Here is a 19,592-nt window from a genome sequence, read left to right on the forward strand (position 1 = left end):
ACACACACACACATGCAAGGTTTGCCGAACCAGGCCGAACCATCCGGTTCGGGCAGTATCGAGCTGACCCTGATCGAGCAAGACCTGGTTGGTTTGCCTTTAATTTTCGGTTCCGACCTCGAACTGACCGGAACCGGTCCCGAACCGACCAGTGAGGGTCCATAGTGGCTGGAACTGGTGCGAACCGGCCGGTTCGCACCTAGTTGACTCGGTTCTAAACCGGGCCCCGCCTTTTGAGTTGTTTAAAGTGGTTATTTGTTATATTGTGAAGGCTCGAGAAGGCCTTCCCGACAATAGGTAAAAGTGGCGGAGAGGTTTTCGCTGCTCAAAAATTTAAAAATTTCACTGATTCAACAGTTCAGAAGAAAGATCAAAGCTTAAATAACGTATGTTTTTTTCTCTTCTATATTATTTCCTCTTTTTTTTTGGAGCTTCGAAATATAGCTCAAAAATTACAAAATAAGGAAAGATTATGCCAAAATTTTTGTTTTGGGTTTGATTTTATTATATGTTGTAGATCTATAGACGATTTACACGATGACATAAAAATTTTTAAATTTTGAATTATATATAATTTTTAAAAATTAGAAATATATTTTTGGATTAAAAATGAAAGAATTTTTTAAAATATATAAAAATTTAAAAATTTGTAAAAATAGAAACGTATTTAGGGGCATGCAAGTTGCTCTTCATAAAAATTTGGTGTCCATTCATTCAAGTTTTGATGCGATCATGCACATAGTAGCCTAAGCCTAAATTTGAAAAAAATTTAGAAATAAGTAGCCTTTGATGCATGGCCAAGGGCCTAGAAAAATATATGTAGCATTCATTGTTAGGTTCTACATGAATCTGAGCTGAAATTAATTTTTAAAATATTAATATTTAAAAATTATTTTTAAATTTTAAAAAATAATTAAAAAATATATAAATATTTTTAAAAATTATGAAAAATTAGTAGTACGTATTACATAATTTAGAAGTAATTTTTGAGCTATATATCATTTTTTTGAATTTATGTAATTTAAACATATTTTTAAATTTAAAAATTATTATATATAAATAAATAAATCTGAAAAATTAATATTATGTATTAGATAAATCAGATGTATTTTATAAGGTAAAAAAAATTATGTTCGTTGTAACAAAATTTTGATATTTTTAAATAATTGATAAAATAAAATACATGATAAACCTGTAGGAATGGAGCCATCAAGGAAAAAGAAGCCAGAGCGTGACATTGGCTAGGATCATGGGCAAAAATGGGTCGGCACTATTAGAAGTGCAACTGGTGCAATACAGAGTTCAAGAGAGGAGGTAACTAGGTTGAAGTAGCACTTAGCTGATGGTTATTCCGATGTATTTATGTGCCGGAATTACTCAGTAGGTTCGGCAGCTGATGAAGTACTTCGCTGATTTTAGAGTAGCAAAAGAGGGTTTTCAAGAAGGCAGAGGTGGACCGCCAAGCGGCAGAGTCATCTTCATATCACTCCAAAGAGTCAGAAGAGGTGGCGTCAGCTCCAGATGACGAGGAGGCATAGATTTAAGTTGCCATGCAGGCGAACCTGGATGATCAGTGGCAGCATGATGAGGCGGTGAGGCATAGAGCTCATTTTGGCCTCGTACTATGAGGGGCTTCAGTTCTACGAGCAGTAGGTCAGATTTAGAGTTCAGGAGGACCTCAGTCAGGAAGGCCGTCACCAGAGGCGGTGGCTAGATTGGATCTATGCTAGAGGCTTCTGGTAGCAAAAAGAAGTCATCCAGAGAGATTCCACCAGGAGCAGCAATCCATGATTTAGATTCACATGCCTTTTTCAGTAGAGATTGGGCTGACTCAATACTGAAAAAGAATAAGAAGGATATGTGGCGAGTTATTGGATTCTAGTTCTACTTCAGCCACATTTCACCGAATGTGGCGGACAATACATACTAGAGATCTGTCATTTTTGCCATATAGGTTGCAAGTCTCAGTGTAGGTCCTCCAGGCCCCAAGGACATCTATGATGAACTTCCTGATAGTAATAAGGAGCTAGAGAAATGGATTGCCTCCTACAAGAGTAAGTGGCCCACATATGGAGTGATAGTGATGTGTGATGGCTGGACTGGTCCTACCAGACGGAGCATCAACTTTCTGATATATTGTGATACAGAGACTTTCTTCTATAAGTCGGTTGATGCTTCTGATCGGGTGCACGATGCTGCGTACATTTTCAAACTGATGGAGGTGATTGATCAGGTAGGAGAGGAGAATGGTCGTGCAGGTCATCACTGAAATCTGCCACAATATAAGACTGCCGAAAAGATTTTGATTGAGCGGCAGCTACATTTATGGACCCCATATGCTACATATTGTATTGACCTCATGTTGAATATTGCGAAGATTCGTAAGGTGCAGTGGACAGTGGAGACAACCCAAACCATCATCAGATATATTTATAACCGTACGTGAATTCTTTTACTGATGAGAAGGTATGCAGGGGAAGAGATCTTGAGATCAAGAGTCACACGGTTTGCTACCAACTATGATGTATTTGATAGCCTTTTTGAGAAAAAAGCAATTCTACGTCCGATGTTCATCAGTCCCGAGGGGCAGAAAAGTAGATATACGCGGATTGGCACTGAAAGGAGCAGTGTCGAGGACTTAGTAACCAGATAGACATTTTGACAGCGGGCCACTGCGATAGTGAAGGCTATCAGACCATTGTATGAAATGCTTCGAGCTGTGGACAACGAGAGATACCCTAGATGGGCTTCTTGTATCACATAGAGAGGGCAAAGACTCAGATGCATGCCCATGAGTACATCGATATCATTAAGCAGCGGTGGACTATCAGATGGGTAGGAACTTATATCTAGCAGGTAGGCAAGAATATTGAAAATTAGTCTGCTCTTGTACTAGTACAATTTTACTAAGATATTAATAAACTATGTGCATCATACTATCTGAATCCTCGATTTTAGTGTAGCGTACCTGAAATCGATATAGATGACAATCTTTTGGTCACTTTGCATAATGTGATTTAAAAGATGGAGCCATATCCAAAAGTCACGACTCTATGTCTAGAAGAGGTAAGTTAACTTAAGTGACATGTGTAAGTTAACTGGTATCTTCTATTATTAACATAGTACAACATAGTTCTTTTTCACAGATCAAAATATTTAGAAAGGGCAGCGACAACTTTAGAGTCTCGACAGCTGTCGTAAGAAAAGTATGAATCCAGGTATGTTACACATCAGGAGGATATTTACCTGGCGTTAGATCGTTACTAATTTAGTACTATCTTATATGTAATTTTCTTTAATGTTTTTGCAGCTGAATAGTAGATTCATTTTGGGTTGTCCGCGAAAAATGTTAAGCAGCTAGCTATCCGGATTCTCTTCCAGACGGTCTTCTCGAATAGATGTAAGCGCAACTGGTCCACCTTCGTCCTTAACCACAGCAAGTAGAGGAACCATTTGACACAGAAGTGCCTCAACGATCTTGTATATGTTTACTACAATCTGAGGTTGAGGTTGAGGTTGAAGTGCATTCAGAATAAAGTGGAACTCAAGTACACGGATTTGATCCATAGTGCTTTCATTAATGAGGATAATGCTATGATTGGATGGCTTGTGGGCCAGCAGCAGAAGCCGGAGCTTGATGAGCGAGGATTGCCTCCACAACTGGCCAGTTTTGTAGCCAACGAGGCTAGAGTTGATGCAGGACAATGGGCTGAGAGCAATATTTCACGCATCCTTCCAACTGATCAGCCATAACTACAGGAGAGTCGGTCACCACGACTTCTTATCCGAGACATTCTCTCAGAGATATGACCGAGAGATACTTGGACGAGTCCACTATGCTACCCGGTCGACTCGGTCAGGAGAGCGACACATCCTCCTAGCATGGCCAGACAGAGGGGCACGAAGAGTAAGAAGACGGCTGCTCAGCACAAAAAAAAAACAAAAAGCACCTGCATCCCTAGTAGAGAGTATCGAGGAGTCAGTTCACTTAGATTCAGAGAACAGAAGTAGCAGTTCTGGTGGTCATGAATCTGCTGACCAGGAAGAAAGTAGAGGACATGACCATCATTTATAAGACAGTCGCAGGGTGATCTTTGATTCACTGGTGATTTTCAGTTTACGTATGCTACACAGGATAGGGATCACGGTGCATGATCTAGTAAAGTCCGCAAGAATACGATTGCATATAGGACACGAGCTTCTCAAGATCATTCAGGACACGATGCAGCTGCAGATGATCTCGCACATGAAGTAGGATACATAGACGTATCAGGTTCTGAGTTATATACTGGATCCTATTATCTGTACCCACATAGAACCTATGACCCATACAGATATGATGTGTTTGAGATATCTTCCTGTGGCTACTATTCTACGCAGTCCGGAGCATCTTATGGGTCGGATTTTGCTGCCGGGATATTCGGATGGGCTCCTCCACAGCGTATTATCAGCTAGAGGACATCTCTCAGAATCAGAGCTTCAGCGAGAGATTCGAGAGCTTATAACCCAGCGCGCATTCCTTATGGGATGAGCATACAAGACTAGAATACCGCTTGGTTAGAGGGGTAGGCTGATGTGCCTCCTAACTATACTGATGATCCAGATATCTATGAGATCCTGACTGTTGCCACTCGATCCGATTTTAGATGTCGGCATGAATGTTATACTTTGAATATAATTAATTGTATTATTTTAAATTTTCACATCACTACTTAATTTGAGGATATTTTATGTTTATCGTAGTATGCGACATTTTACTAATTATTTTATGATTTGTATCATTTTAAAACAATAAGATGCATCATTTAGGTTAAACTGGAATCATAAAAACATAAAAAAAACAAAAAACATCAAGAAAACATCAAATTAGACTTAAAATCATTGAAAAATTCAAAAAGAGTGATTACTAATTAAAAAATTTTGAAAAATTTCAAAAAAAATGGGTGTGCTGGTACGGAACCGGCACACCCTACCCGTACTGACACGATACGGTACCGAACCATACCGGACGCCAACTGGTAACAGTTCGATGAACTTTGGTCGGTACTGTACCGGTTCAGTACCATACCGACCTGTCCGCGGACCGGTACAAGTCTCGGTACCCGTTCGGCGGACCTTGCCTTTTGCATCCTTGCTATCATTTTTCTTTTCTTTTAATCATCCTTGAAAGTCTTTGATGCTATAGCTTCTTTCTTGATGGTCTCTTGGACAAGTATCTTTCCACCACCATTTTTTTTTAAAAAAAATAGTGTTACTTACCTGTAGTTTCTCCAGGAAGTCATTTAGCTAGACTCTGGAATCTGCCATTTCACATGACATTGTATTAGTTAAATTCTCGAGTTCTAATGCCCTCCCTATGATACTTTTTTTTGCTACACCCTCCCTTTGATACTTCATCTCTCAAGATTTTATGCTAATGTACTTTAAACTCAAATACACTATTCTTGGGCATGATCTCATTTCCTTCTCTTCTTGGTCCTCATCTCTGCATCCATATTTTCAAGCCTATTAATCAAAAAATTTTCCTGATGCCATCTTTCAATTTTTCCATGCTTGAGATCTCTTGCTTTTCTAAACATTCTACTTATGACATCTTGCAATCCTAAAAGCAGTTGAACGTTTACCAAAAAAATAAACAGTTGAATGTTATTATCTCTTTTTGAGATATGAATTTGTTCTGTAAAGTGCTGATACCTTTATGACAAGCAGAAATCTCTGGTGCAGGTGACAGAATCCGATGCTGTGGATGTTGTAGAGGTTGCTTTAAAATGTCATTCTTCAGATATCACAACTCGAGCAATGTCCTTGGTTGCTCTTTTGAAGCTCTCCTCACGTTTTCCTCCCACCTCGGAGTATGTTCTCAACCCATTTAATTACATAAAATTGCTTTAATGCTTATTATTATCTCCACTTTCACAAGTTTGACTCCATCTCTGAGTGCTTGATTGTCTTTAATTAGTACCACTTCACTGTATCTGATAAGTTTAACAGGGTGCATTCAGAGTTCTGCAAACCACATGTTCATTACCGTTCATAAGTTTAACAGGACTAATTCAGAGTTAGGAAAGCTACATGTACTATTCGCATCCAAATATGCATTGTCTTTGATAAAGTGTTTAGTCATAAAAACTTCAATCTAGTTATTTTTGTCTTTTTCTTTTCTTTATTTTAACCTACTAATTTGTATGTATGCATATAAATATGCATATGTATATGCTCAATCTGTAATGAGTTCTAAATGTAAGATCTGTTTTATGTTAGGCTTGCAAATCTTTTTTTGATTGAACTCAACTCAACTCATTCAAGACTTAATCCCAAACTAAATGGGGTCCGCATGAATCTTTTTCCTCCATTCCGTTTTGTCTAGGGCTACACTTTTTGAAAGATGTAGTGATATCAAGTTCTTCCTTATTACTTCATCCCATGTGATTTTCAATCCATCTCTATCCCTCTTTCCTTCTACATGTATCAAGTTACTCCTATGTATTGGTGCATTTTTTGGCCTATATTATATATATCCAAACCATCTAAGTTGCCCTGCTCTCAATTTGTCCGCAATTAGTGCTGCCTCTATCTTTCTATGAATTACTTTATTCTTATTCTATCTTTTTTTGTATTATCACACATCCATCTCAACATTTTCATTTTGGCTACACTCTATCTTATGCACATGTTATTTTCTATCTTTTCTTGTTTTAATGCTGGTTGTCAATCGAATGCAACCATTCTCCTTCATCCAGCCTTGAGACTGGGTATGTACGAAACCTACGCTGAGTTTGAATCTCCTTTTTATTGACTTATCCGAATTGTTTCCAATCTCGACATGTCTTAATGTTTTACCAAAAAATAATTTGCTACACTGTTTTCTTGGAAATAATCCACAAATCTCTATGCTGACACTAAATAGTTGGTAAAAGGATGGATTGTTATAGTTGTGGTTTATCTTCTCTATTCAACATTCATTTTTTATTTGAATTATGATACTTTCTACTTTATATGCTGTGATACATAATATCATCATTATCATCATCGCTGTCATTATTTTTATTATCTGATCAGGAGGATAAGAGAGATTGTTATGCATCATAAAGGAAACGTTGAACTGGAGTTACAGCAGAGATCAATTGAATTCAATTCTATCATCCAAAGACATCAGAACATTAAGTGGGTAACTGATTCATTAGTTGCTATCAATTTAGAAAAACTATGATTCTTTTTGAAAGTTGTTGTGCTTGGGCTTATTATATTTGATTTGAGTGTTATGGTGCATATATAGGTCTTCTTTGGTTGAAAGGATGCCTGTTCTGGATGAGTCGGCTTATATTGGAAAGAGAGCAGGCTCCTCACAAGCGACCCTTTCAGCAGATAAATCTAGCCAACCAACCTCCTCTGGAGCTTCCTCACTGAAGCTTCCGAATGGTGTAACCAAACCACCAGCATCTCCCCTGGTGGATCTACTGGATTTAAGTTCAGATGATGCACCAGTTTCTACTTCATCCACTACTGAGTTTCTGCATGACTTGTTGGGTGGTGATTTGATAAGTCCAGGTTTTATATTTTTCCTTTTTGATAATCTTTTTCCTGCCAGTTGATTTGACTGATGTATTTGGTCATTTGATTTTCCTCTCATTGTGCATTTGTTCAATTGTTCTTTTATTATACATGTCCTGCATTGTGATGCATAATAACCAATGTCTCAGCCAAAATTTTCCCTAAATTCTGGATTTATAGTTTTGAATACTAAATAGCTCGATCAATGACTTGAGAAGCTGAACTTGGGTTTGGACCTGGGTTCAATCCTCTCAGTTGAGCATAACTGCCTATAGCCCAAGCCATCCTACTCAAAGTGCACCGCGCAATGAACTTCTAGGACAGGGTACACCCTTTAAAGTTTAATCGCCTTTTTGCCAACCTTCTTTTTGTCCTTAATGTTTGTTACAGGAAGTGGTAAAGAAGCTTTCATTGTGAATTATTGTCAAGATAGTGTTGAAATGACATTTATTATCTTATGGACTGGGTGATGATTGTCAAGGATGAAGCAGATGCATGATCCTTGCTTTCTAAGTTGCTATATAGGCGTGGAAGTAACTTTTCTTCTGTTAAATATTTATTCTATGGGGAGATACAATAGAAAGGTCTTCAGAGTGAAGTTTTACAAATCCATCATCAAATGGATCCTTATAGTAGTGGCTCCAAAAAATTTCCCTAAAAATTTTTTTTCTCTGTTGGTCTTGCATGGTAACCTATGATGAATCTGGACTGTGGTTGGTTATCGCTACCTCGGTTTAGTGATACTATAGGTGAAACAATGACCTGCAGCTTAAAATTCCAAGGAACATATATATATTCCTTGGAATTTTAAACTGCAGGTCGTTGTTTCACCTATAATACAGGTTACATATAATCTAAGTGCTCTTTAATCATTATCTGCTGACTTTCGAATTTTGATTCTTGATAATTGGAATATTATCAAAATGGAGCCATATTAATTGGTTTGTTTTGTGTTGTATCTCCATGTTTAGCTCCATCAGGGGGTGGAGGTACAGATATTCTGATGGATCTTCTATCAATTGGATCACCTTCCGCATCAACTGATATACCAGTGCCTAATACTATTTCCTCCAAGCAAGGTAACAAATATTCTGTTGAGGAGATTGTTGTCACCTTTATTTACATCTTAATCCCTGGATTCTCAAGTATCAGTGCTGGATTATTGTAGGGAATGCACGAGAGCCTAAAATTGCTCCGGCTCCAGTAATGGATTTGTTGGATGGCTTACCATCAAGTACATCTTTTCCACATAAGATCTTTTGGTGCTTATGTTCTTAAGATGGCGGAGTAATGAACAGTATAATTACATTTTTTTTGCTATAAACAGGAAATGAGAATCCAGTTTATCCATCTATCATGGCTTTCGAGAGCAGCACCTTGAAGATTACATTCAGCTTCACAAAGCAGCCTGGAAATCCACAAGTTACAGTGATCCAGGCTACTTTCACAAATTTGTCATCTAGTGCTTACACAGATTTCATTTTTCAAGCAGCTGTTCCAAAGGTATTGTAATGTGTACTAGATGGACTTTTTTCTAAAGCATCATTAGTTTCTTATTTTGCAGTGTTTATTGTTTCTTCCCCCTTGAAGATATCTTGTCATGAGATAATATGTTTGTTATATTTTAAGCATATTATATACTTACTGGTTTTTTCTTTAAAAACAAGTTGTCGACTGTACTGTGGAGCTTCCATATTACTACGAGACATGATACTCCTTGGAAGGTAGCCTAAAGGGTGCAAATTGTGTTACAGTAGTACTAGTCTAGGGAAAAAAGTCTAATTAATTTAAGCTGCATAAGTGCAGCTATCTGTTATTTGAACATTCTGACATCTTGGGAAACCCCAGTGCACATGCAGGTTACTGTTTTGTACATGCTGATTTCCCTCAAGTCAAGCAGGTAATGGTTCTTCATGAACAGCTTAATGTTGTGCTTGCCATGTGAAGTGTGTCTGTGAGGCTTCTCCATTTCTTTCTTTTCTGTTTTGGGAAAAGGCAGTGAATTTTTGGAAAAGGCAGGGAAACCCACCCAAAGAATTACTGAGAATTACTGTGTCAAATACATAGGGAATGACCTTCCAAGAGTCAAACATAGAACATCCTCCATTTTGAGGAGAGTTGCAACTTGTGTCTGCCAGATTTTTCACCCATTGAAAAAATGTTGATGTGTCAAACATAATAAGTACTTGATTCCAAACATGTCATTCAAGCCCTTTGCAATTTGTGTGGTGAAAAGTGTTATCTTAGATTATCTTTCTCCTTCCGTGGCCAATCATATTAGTCATCAATATGCAAATATGGACATTTTTTCTGCTGCATATCTACTTATTAGAAGGATGCTACTTTGATGGATTAATAATTTTATTACGTTTTATTTTTGTTTAGCAAGTTATTGGCTTCATAGGAAGAGCACTGATTGAAGACTGATTAATAAATAAAGACTAATGTTGCACAACCAGAGGGTGTCTGTTTCTTTCTCCATTCTGCAGATTACCATTCCACTTTCTAAACAAGGTTAATCATTTGGATTGTGAGATGCTGAGGCAGTCTTATAACTTTGACCATATAAAGTGGCTTCCTTGATGTTGAGAAAATCATACCCTTAAGCTTTGGCTGTGATCATCCATTGCCTTGATTTAGGGAGATAAATTATGAGTGAAATTTATGTGAGCCAATTCTTCCCTACCTTTTGTTGAATTAAGATGACTATCATAAATACAATCAAAGCCTTTATCTTTATTCCACATCAACCTAGAGCAGAAACTTTCACTTTGTTCTCCTATTCCTGCCCAATGGCTGAACTTGGATAGAAGGATGGTCAATGGTATGGTCGTCACAATAATGACTACTAGATTTTGATATGTGATAAATATATGCATATTCATTCACGATCATGAACTGCACATGTTCCCAATTATCGAGTCCACGTTTCTGTCGGTGGGATGCGCGGACCAAGGGGAGGGGTGTCGTTCACTCCACTTACAGGCAAGGTCTGCCGTACCGGTATCGGTCGGCGTACTGGTGGCGGCCCGGACCTGTACCGTACTGGTCCGGTACCGGTCCCGTACTGGTTTTGGATTCAATGCTGATCTACGCTGATCCCGTACCGGTCTCGTACCGGTCTCGTACCGGTCCCGTACCGGTTCTTCCATGATAAGCTACTGGTACCGGATTCCACGCTGATCCGATACCGGTTCGAGGCCAGACCGGTACGCATAGGTACGACAGACCATGCTTACAGGTGTTATTCACCCAAATGGACTTGCTGATTTAGCATGCCTTCGAGTTATCTTATTTTCCATGCATTAGATAATTATTATGTTTATAAATTATAATGTCATTAATCCTTCCAAGTTGTAATTGGCACCCTCATCTAATCTCAATTTAACTATTTAATAACCACTGAAGGGTTCCTGGATGCGTAACCAAGGTATCTGTGAGACATCGCATATATGGAGGGTAGATGCAATTGGAATGGTTTGTTGGAGTCTTGAGTTGCGCTTATATGAGAGATATGTTGATATGCTTATAGTAGAGCTCATCAAAATCCGGGCCGGGCTCGGGCCGGGCTCTACAACAGAAATTAGGCCCGATGGCTATGTTCAGGCCCGGCCCGGCCCGACTGTCGGGCTTAAATTTTTGTTCAGGCCCGATCCGACTTTATAAATCTGGTTCTAGGCCCGTCTAGCCCGGCCCGACCCGATAGGCCCGATCCGACAGGCCCGATTTTTTCTTTGTTTGGAATATGGAAATGGGCCAGAATGGCCCGACCAGGCCCGGCCCGATTTTTTTGGTCGGGCCGTTTTTCTTGCCCAGGCCCGACCCATGGGTCTTTTCTTAATGCCCAAGCCCGAAAAATTTCGGGCCGGGTTGGGCGGGCTGGGCGGGCTAGAAGGCCCGTGATCAGCTCTAGCTTATTGGGTAGTTTCTGGTACTTAGAGAATATCTGGATGGAGAGATCAATAATTTCTTCAGTCCTTTCAATTGGAAGCATCGGTTCATGTTTCTCGCCCATGTAGGGTAGTTAGTTAGGCAGGCAAACATCTACATGAATTGGATTTACATGCATAAAAATAGCTGTTTTAAGGAGATTCTATTCATTACTATTGGCACTTGCATATCTTCTTATTCATTTTGAGTTCGAGGTCGAACATAAATAATACTAGGTTAACTTCAACTTTTTAAATCCTTGAATTTATCAATTTTTCCATTATGTTGTCTTGTTGTACGGTATCTTATGTAACCCTCGTTGGAGCCTTACTGTTTGAGGCCGAGGATGCTTTGTTGTGCTTGCTTCCTAAGTCATTGGTTCTTGCCTTTCTCATGTTCAAGTTCATGTGCAGATACTGTCATCGTACAACTGTTTCAATGCCCTTGACCTTATTATTCTTTTTTTCAAGTGTAGTAGAGGATCCTTATGAATAATGGGACCAGTATGGTTGCTTCTTGTTGCATGAGATTAAACTATGAAATGTAGATCTCTTTACTGGTCAACTAGCCATATAGGTTTCGTGGCAATTCCCCTTTCCTATGTATGCCTTCCTATGATTTCAGCACCAGTTTTAGAAGGCTAAAGTCAGATTGATATCCAATTGAAATAGCTGCTCGATCCTTCCATAGAGCCTTTTAATTTTGAGTTGTCTTCTGTAGTCAACTACATATTTGATGGGCAAAGGGTTGGGTGATTATGATGATGACTGTATTAGATTACTTTATAGCAAGTAATGCCCTTTGGGGAATATAAAAATTTTTGATACTAAAACATCTGAAACTGCAGCAATAAAATGCGTTCAGAATTACCTATTGCACAAGGCTCCTGAAATTTTAGATATATTTATAGGTTTTTGTACAAATATGGATGATCATTTGAATCTCTGATTGTCAGAACACAAATAACAACATTTGTTCATATGTTTTGTGATTGCCTGTGATGGGGTGTGATATTAATGTATATAAATTGCACTTCTTCATGGATATTAATTTAAATTCCAGTTGTACTTTCTTGTTTAAGCTTTCCAAGAGATGTGTTAATAGATTCTTGGATGTGGATTGGCTGATAGGATAAGATATTTAAGTTATCAATTTTTTTCCGTTATAGTTTACAATTTTTAGTTGGAGACTTAAAAAGCATTTCACTTATGTACTTAAATGCATGTATTCCCCAGTTCATCCAGTTGCAATTAGACCCTGCTAGCAGCAGCACTCTTCCAGCCGGTGGCAGTGGAACTATTACACAAATGCTAACTGTCACTAATAGCCAGCATGGGCAGGTACTTAAGTTTTGAATTCCATACAACTTTCATATGTTTGGTTTTACACTATTACCACCAAGATATTCCTGCTTTTTGTTTGCTTATATAAACTACGGTTTATTTATATTCTCCATCATCCTTAAGCAGTTATGTTTAGCTTCAAAGTCAACATTAGGGCCATAGTACGTGCAAGTTAATGGGGAATCAGAAGGTGTTGGCAATTGGACTTGGGGAAAAATAGGAAAGAAGAAATGTAAATGACATGTAGAAGGATTTAAGGAATAACAAACTTGAATACTTGAGTAATCTAAACTATTTCTCCATATTACTAACAGATGCCTTCTCCACAATCTATTGTAAATGGAACAAAATCCAAAGTTTGTGAATTGTTAAGTTTATTCAAATTGAACATTTAATGAGAACTATAGTCAAATGCACCTCAATTGGCATTAATGATTACTTTATATATGAAATCTGTGATCTTATAGTCAAGTTGACTTGACCAACACTACCAGATTATTGGTAATTTTGGAGAACTGGATGACGTTGCAGTGCTGCACTTATCTGCAATTGATTTTGCCATATCAAGTGCATGCTTAATCTGTGGGATTGTTCGAACCCTATGGTTATGTATTCATTTTTTATTCACTGTTGGTCAAAGTCTGATATTCACTTGTTGTGAGTTGATGAATTAAAGCATTGTCTGGCTGTTGGAAATTGCCCAAAGGCCAGTTTATCTGGTCTCTCAGAAGTGGATTCATCAAAAGATGATACTATTTTTTATTACAGATATGAACAATGCATAATTTGGTCCAACTCCCTGGCAGTTGAGTCTATGGATATTATGACAGCCAAGGAATTATGGGAATTTGAGAGCAGTGACTGCATTAGCATACTAAATGCTGATCAAAGCTTAGCTGGTTCTCAGGCATTATTCCCAACCAGAGTGTACATGGATGTGTGCATTTGTGCAAGCAGATGTTGGTGGGGTGCATCTCTTAATGTGTGCATGGGTATGGGTGCATGGGGGTGCATTTATATGTGCTCATGTCTGCTTGCATATTGTGTGTAATCTCAAGGGCATGGATAGTTATTTAAATATGTCAAGCAGTATCAGGGCTGAGTTCTTGGTTTGGTGGGGACTCCCTAAACATACAAAACCAATTCTGATAGTGGCTTTACTGGAATTTGAGTGGAGTGATGATTCGGGACCTTTTAGCCATGCTGATATTTTGAGTTCCTGTAATCTAGGTGTCATTGACAGCATGGCTGCTGAAGTTATTACTGATGAGGCTGTTAAGTAACCTGAGGAAATTAACCTTGTCAACATCTGGGTAATTGTAATGCAGCTTTTTGCACTCATATTAACTGGTACATGATTCGAGACCTTTTAGCCATGCCTTACTCAAGAAGCAGCCTTCTGCTTTTTCTGTTTTTATTAGAGGGGTGGCCAAGACCAGAAGTCTAGAACGCTAAAGATTAAAATCTGAAGAAAGAACAACCCACTCCAGCAGCAGTTACAAGTAGAGATAAGTCATTAGGTAAGTCAGTCTCAGCTTCAAACTCCTCGGTCATGGACAGAATCCTTTTGACCTGCCAATCTGCTGGCTGATTTCTTTTCCTGAAGTTGTGGCTTATCCTGGATGCCAGCATCCAATATAAAGGCATCCTACTGCTCTAGTTTCGCATTTTGGTAAAGCATCAATCAGCCCATTGGCTGGGAATTGAGGAATGGAGATCCCGCTCCTTGACCTTGTGATAAGTTGATAAAAAAATAACATTTTCAGTGTTTTACTACTGCATAATTAAAGAATGGTGGGTATTTCTGTTACATTGAAACTCCTTCTGTGTTACATTTCACCGTGGACTCTTGTATTTACATTCCAAGCCCTTGGACCTCCTCTAAATTCATTTCAACTTATGACCTTTGTTTCATCTGCTATGACAATTATTACCCAGAACAGTTAAAAGTAGCATTATGCTCTCGAAGAATACCTGTTATTATGCATCTGTTAACGTGGATGTATCCTGGTTCAGTTTTTGCCTTCGTAATGTTACTTCACAGAGTTAATGGTGCATATTTTGCTGTTTCAGAAAGCCCTTGCCATGCGTGTAAGGATGGCTTACAAAGTGAATAACCAAGAAAAGTTGGAACAAGGACAGATCGACAATTTTCCTCCTGGTTTATGAGCCTGCTGTTTGGTGCCCAATCGTGTGCTAGAGTTTTTCCTTTAATTATTTATTTCATGGAGGGTTGCCCCCTTTTTTCCTTTTTTGCTTCAGAGGAGCCTTGGACGATCTAGGCATTTTTTCGATTGTTCCCATATAATGTATAGAAATTGGCATTAATACAGCATTCTCAAGTTCTGGTAGGTATGAAGTACACTTACTGTTAATATACACCATGCATTTCCTTTATAGGGATGCAGAACTGATTCATTTTCCTGGGCAGGGAAGAGTTTGTTGTACGGATGTAATGTTCAATTTATACTTTGTGAAAGTAATTCATCATTCATCAATGCTAGCGTTTTTTCCCCCTGAAATTATGTGTCTACTCTTCTCTCCCTCTATATATATATATACACCTGAAATTGAACTTTGCCGGAGAGTTTTGGGCGGCATGAGTCAAATTATCTGCAGTGAAATGTATCATGGCCTCTTTCCACTGCGTTCAATCTCACTCTATGTGACACGTACTCTAGTTCTCCATGTTCCTGCTAATTGTATGACCGTACCGGCCCGTCTCTTTTAATGCGTGCGCGCACCAACCAACCTACCTGCGTGTGTGTGACCGGCCATCGAAGTGCTTTCTCGGAAAACATGTTCCATGCTCCACGAAGTCCCAGCGGAGAAGGGTTCCTTCTTGTTGGGTTCCAAACAAAAAACTCGGTTTATGTTTCTATCGTCTCTGTCTGGGGAGGCTAATTAAGGACGTGAATACGGGCACTAGGGGTCCTATTCCTACTTTGCCGATAAATATTTGGAAAAGAGTGTTTTGCGTTCTGTTCATTAATCACCTCAATCGATTTGTCGAATCGCACGGACTTGTTTACGAGATTCATCAGTCAGAATATATAAACAATTGAACTAACTAAAATGCGCAAGAGACGGTGCCTATTTGGCCATTCAATGGATGCACATGCATGGACAGAATTTTGCGTGTTTGACATGATTCGTGCTTTTGATGAGAAAGGGAGAAGAGGGAAATAATGCAGGTCTTGCCGAGTAAAGAAGTGCAAAAATATCAAATATAGGGGACATATCATGTCTTTTTCTTTAAAATTATAAATACAAGGCATATCGTGGAATGGATTTTTAAGATAATGGGAACTTGTGGAGAAGGATCACCGGATAATTCTAGCGGTAATGCTGAAGGGTGCTTGTCCAGTCACCGAATCATTGGATGTGAGGATTGATGTTATTCATACAAATCGATGTAATACATGAGAGTTGGTTTGAATGGCGAGTTAACGTGCTATCATCATGTTAGCCCAGGATTTTCTTTGCAACCTTCTGGCACGCCAAACTACTCTCCTTTCTACCATGTATCCACCATCTATCTAGACTTTCTTGTTTCTTGTGGGGATACCCCGCTTCACGGTGAAGGTATTTGGGAACTTGTGGAATCAAGAAAGAAGCAACAGAATCATCACCTGTGCAACATTAGGAGGAAACTTTTCCTCTTATCAGTTGCTTGGAAGGAGCCGCAGAAAGCAGCCCAAAAGGAAAAAAGGTCTCTGACCAGTAATGAAACATTTGACGCAGATAGTATACAAATTGTGCACCAAAGCTGACCAAGGCTAATCTCACAGAAGGATCCGATCATCAACTTGAATGCCTACCAAGACCGATTTATAAGCAAACCCAGTGGATCCTGAAATTTCCAACCTGCTTAGATTATGAGAATCTCTATTACACCACCACCCTCCTAAAAAAAAAGTCATTCACTATGACAACAAGGAGCATATAATTGCATATCTATATAAAAAAAATACCTCCATTATTCTGCTCCATCAACTGCTTAGTTCTTTGCAGCAATCAAAAGATTAGTACGATATACATAAAGTAGAACAAGTCTAGTTGCAGCGCAGCCATCTCCCAAGCCCTTTATCAACGCTCCACTTGGGAGTAAAGAATAAAGCAGAACCAATAGCATTGAGTGATGCTAGGGGCCAAATCATAAAAAGAATTCGTTTTTCTTCACACAAAATCACAACAAGATCATCCACCACACGCAAATCTCAAATCACTCTAAATTTTTTAGTCATTCATCCGCATAAATTTCAAAGTGACCCTCCAGATGATCCAACAGCTTCATGCAAATTGCACCCTGTGAATTGAGAACGGATTCAGTATGCGTATCATCTAAGGTATAAAGAGCACGATAATTTGACGTCATCGTCAGTTAACTTCAGTTCCAAATTCAACGGTGGAAATCAAAAGCTACGGTTGTGCTCGTTGCACTTAACCCAACACCTTCTTCCTCGGAATATTCCATTGTCCTCCTCTGGACCTAAAAAAGTAGTGATGGCTGATTTGATTTGATGCGGGACGGTCAGATGGGTCCCATCTCCGACGCTCCCTCTTCCCAGTTCCCACCCAGGCGTGCCAAGCGCCACATCAGCACAGTCTCCCCGATTTGACCGGTCCACTCCAAGATATCAAACCCATCCCGTTCCTCTTCCCCATTTCTTCAGGCTCTCCAATTGGTTCTCTCTCTCGGGAGAGGGAGGACGGCGACGACGACCTAAGGGAGAACAATTAGCGCCGGAATTAGGATCAGGGTTAGGGTTTCGGTTTCATCTTCTGGACTTCTCTTGCTCCGTCTTCTTCTCCCAATTCCAATTGGAGCGATGGAGGCGGAGACCCACTCAGCGCCGCTTGAATTTGATGGGACGTCGACGGCCGATGCGGTATTCGCGCGAAGATGCTGCTGCTTCTGGATCCCCTGGTCCGGCGGGCGCTCTTCGTCGGGGCCGTCTTCCGTCGAGTGGTGGCAGCAGGTGCGGGTGTCGGAGAGGGGCGATGAGCGAGGCGGGTGGTGGAGAAGGGGGCGGAGCGCCGTTATGAAGGTTCGTGAGTGGTCGGAGCTCGTGGCCGGGCCCCGGTGGAAGACCTTCATCCGGCGGTTCAAGCGTAACCCTCGGCATGGTGGCGGCGTCGTGCGGATGGGGTCGTCGAGGTTCCAGTACGACCCCTTGAGCTACACCCTCAACTTCGACGAGGGCCACGGCGGCAGCCCCGAGGGGGACTACACCGGCTTCCGCGACTTCTCCGCCCGCTTCGCCGTCCCGCCGGCTCCCGCCACGTCGTCCGCGAACCTTGCCGTCCGGGACGCCCCGCCGGTCTTCTCCACGGCCGGCGGTCGTTGAGGTCGGAGATGGCGTGCGCCGGAGGGGTTTCTAGAAGCGACAGGAGGGGAGAGTTTTACGGCCGCACGTTGCTGGATTTTTTTTATTGTTTGTTTTGTTCTATTTTGCTCCTTTAATTTATATATATATATATATATATATATAGTAAAAATGCAGTCGTTTTTTTTTCTTAGCTTTGGTTGCGTTTGCTGGTTGGAGAAATTATTAGTGGTACTTTGAAAATTTGTTGTAAAAGTGTAATAAGTGGGAATTATTCGTGGCTTTTGTTTTTCTCCCCTCTCTCCCTGTTTGTCATGTTATGCTGACTTCTTGAAATTGGCATCAATTTACAGCTAATGTAATGATTGGATATCACTGTCATCCTTAATGAATACAAAATCCTTAGAGGAGCCTGCTGGGACACCTCTATTACAACTAATCTGTCTGCTGTTGGGTTCAATGTCTTGCTTTCTTTTTGTAAATAAATGTTGAGCAAACGGCTAATAAGGAATTTTGTTGACCCAAATGCCCAAAGGATTTTTCGAATTTTCAATGAATGGGTATAATTACCATCTTAACTCGTATTATTTTGTTTTGTTATTGCCCACAACGCTTTGCTTTGAGCTGGCACTCCCTGTTATTGTTCCCGTGAATTACACACTCAAAAGCATGTTCGAGCCTGATAATCCGTCCAATCTGTCTTATACAAACCCATTGAAGCCCCAACTTTGATTTGTAGGAACAAAAAAATGACTCATAAAGATTGGGTTTTTTTTTTTTTGGGTTAACACAAGATTCGAGCTAGAAGGTGTTGGGTTAATATATACCGTGCTCAAATGGATTTTCGAGCCTACAAATTCAGTAAAAAATTCAGTCCAAATCTTACTGAATTACCAGAATAAGCCCTATAATACTTCAAATCTAAAGGCATGAGATATTTTAAGTTTTTGCATAAGCAGCTCCAGTTAATTCCCATAAAAATTTGGACGCGGTCCTGACACCCAGTTCCTTTAACCCCGAAAGTCGTCCTGTAGATAGGTTTTTTGCAGAAAATATTTCATCCCCAAACTCGTCCTCGCGCCAAACTGGATCTGGAAAAAAGCCCGATCTATATAACTTGCATGGGACTGAAAGCAGTCCACGTTGCCTCTTATATTGCACGTCATGCTGGAGAGTTTCTATGGACGTCCACAGTAGAGCTCCCGCCTCTATTATACTTTTTACTTTTTTCTGACTTGGCAGAATGTACTCACGTTAGAGCTATATTCATCGTCATTTTAACCAAAAAAATAAAAAACAGACTATGTTGTCGTTCACCGAGAAAAAATGTTAATATGGTATTATTAAATAGAGACTATAGAAAGCTAGAGAGGATGAGTTCCATCCCTAAAGACAGCGCTGTGCACATTCTCAAAATAATATGACCAATGCATGGCAT

The 19,592-nt window shown here is 39.7% G+C and overlaps 2 protein-coding genes across 3 annotated transcripts in view; both read left to right on the plus strand.

Moving 5' to 3' along the window:
- Positions 1 to 15,346, plus strand: part of LOC103710049 (AP-1 complex subunit gamma-2) — a 44,014-nt gene extending 28,668 nt beyond the window's left edge. Inside the window, exons 12-19 of one of the 2 annotated variants that reach the window (XM_039128112.1) lie at positions 5,725 to 5,852; positions 7,060 to 7,164; positions 7,277 to 7,548; positions 8,523 to 8,630; positions 8,720 to 8,785; positions 8,879 to 9,054; positions 12,717 to 12,821; positions 12,951 to 13,222. In XM_039128112.1, the coding sequence (XP_038984040.1) occupies positions 5,725 to 5,852; positions 7,060 to 7,164; positions 7,277 to 7,548; positions 8,523 to 8,630; positions 8,720 to 8,785; positions 8,879 to 9,054; positions 12,717 to 12,821; positions 12,951 to 12,986 (996 nt within the window). In that variant the 3' untranslated portion in view covers positions 12,987 to 13,222. Of the gene's footprint in view, positions 1 to 5,724; positions 5,853 to 7,059; positions 7,165 to 7,276; positions 7,549 to 8,522; positions 8,631 to 8,719; positions 8,786 to 8,878; positions 9,055 to 12,716; positions 12,822 to 12,950; positions 13,223 to 14,897 lie in introns of those variants that run through there. The other variant, XM_039128111.1, reaches the window with a different exon arrangement.
- A 1,354-nt stretch (positions 15,347 to 16,700) lies between these two features.
- On the plus strand, positions 16,701 to 18,591 carry LOC103710047. The gene has a single exon (XM_008795632.4). The coding sequence runs from the start codon at positions 17,657 to 17,659 to the stop codon at positions 18,173 to 18,175; it is 519 nt and encodes a 172-aa protein (XP_008793854.2). The 5' UTR covers positions 16,701 to 17,656; the 3' UTR covers positions 18,176 to 18,591.
- Positions 18,592 to 19,592: the final 1,001 nt, after the last annotated feature.

Source organism: Phoenix dactylifera, chromosome 7, assembly GCF_009389715.1.
Source record: "Phoenix dactylifera cultivar Barhee BC4 chromosome 7, palm_55x_up_171113_PBpolish2nd_filt_p, whole genome shotgun sequence".
In the NCBI taxonomy this organism is placed as follows: Eukaryota; Viridiplantae; Streptophyta; class Magnoliopsida; order Arecales; family Arecaceae; genus Phoenix; species Phoenix dactylifera.

What these genes read in the sequence shown, in the direction of transcription:
- LOC103710047 (XM_008795632.4), top strand. Translation starts at nt 17,657, where the DNA reads ATGGAGGCGGAGACCCACTCAGCGCCGCTTGAATTTGATGGGACGTCG.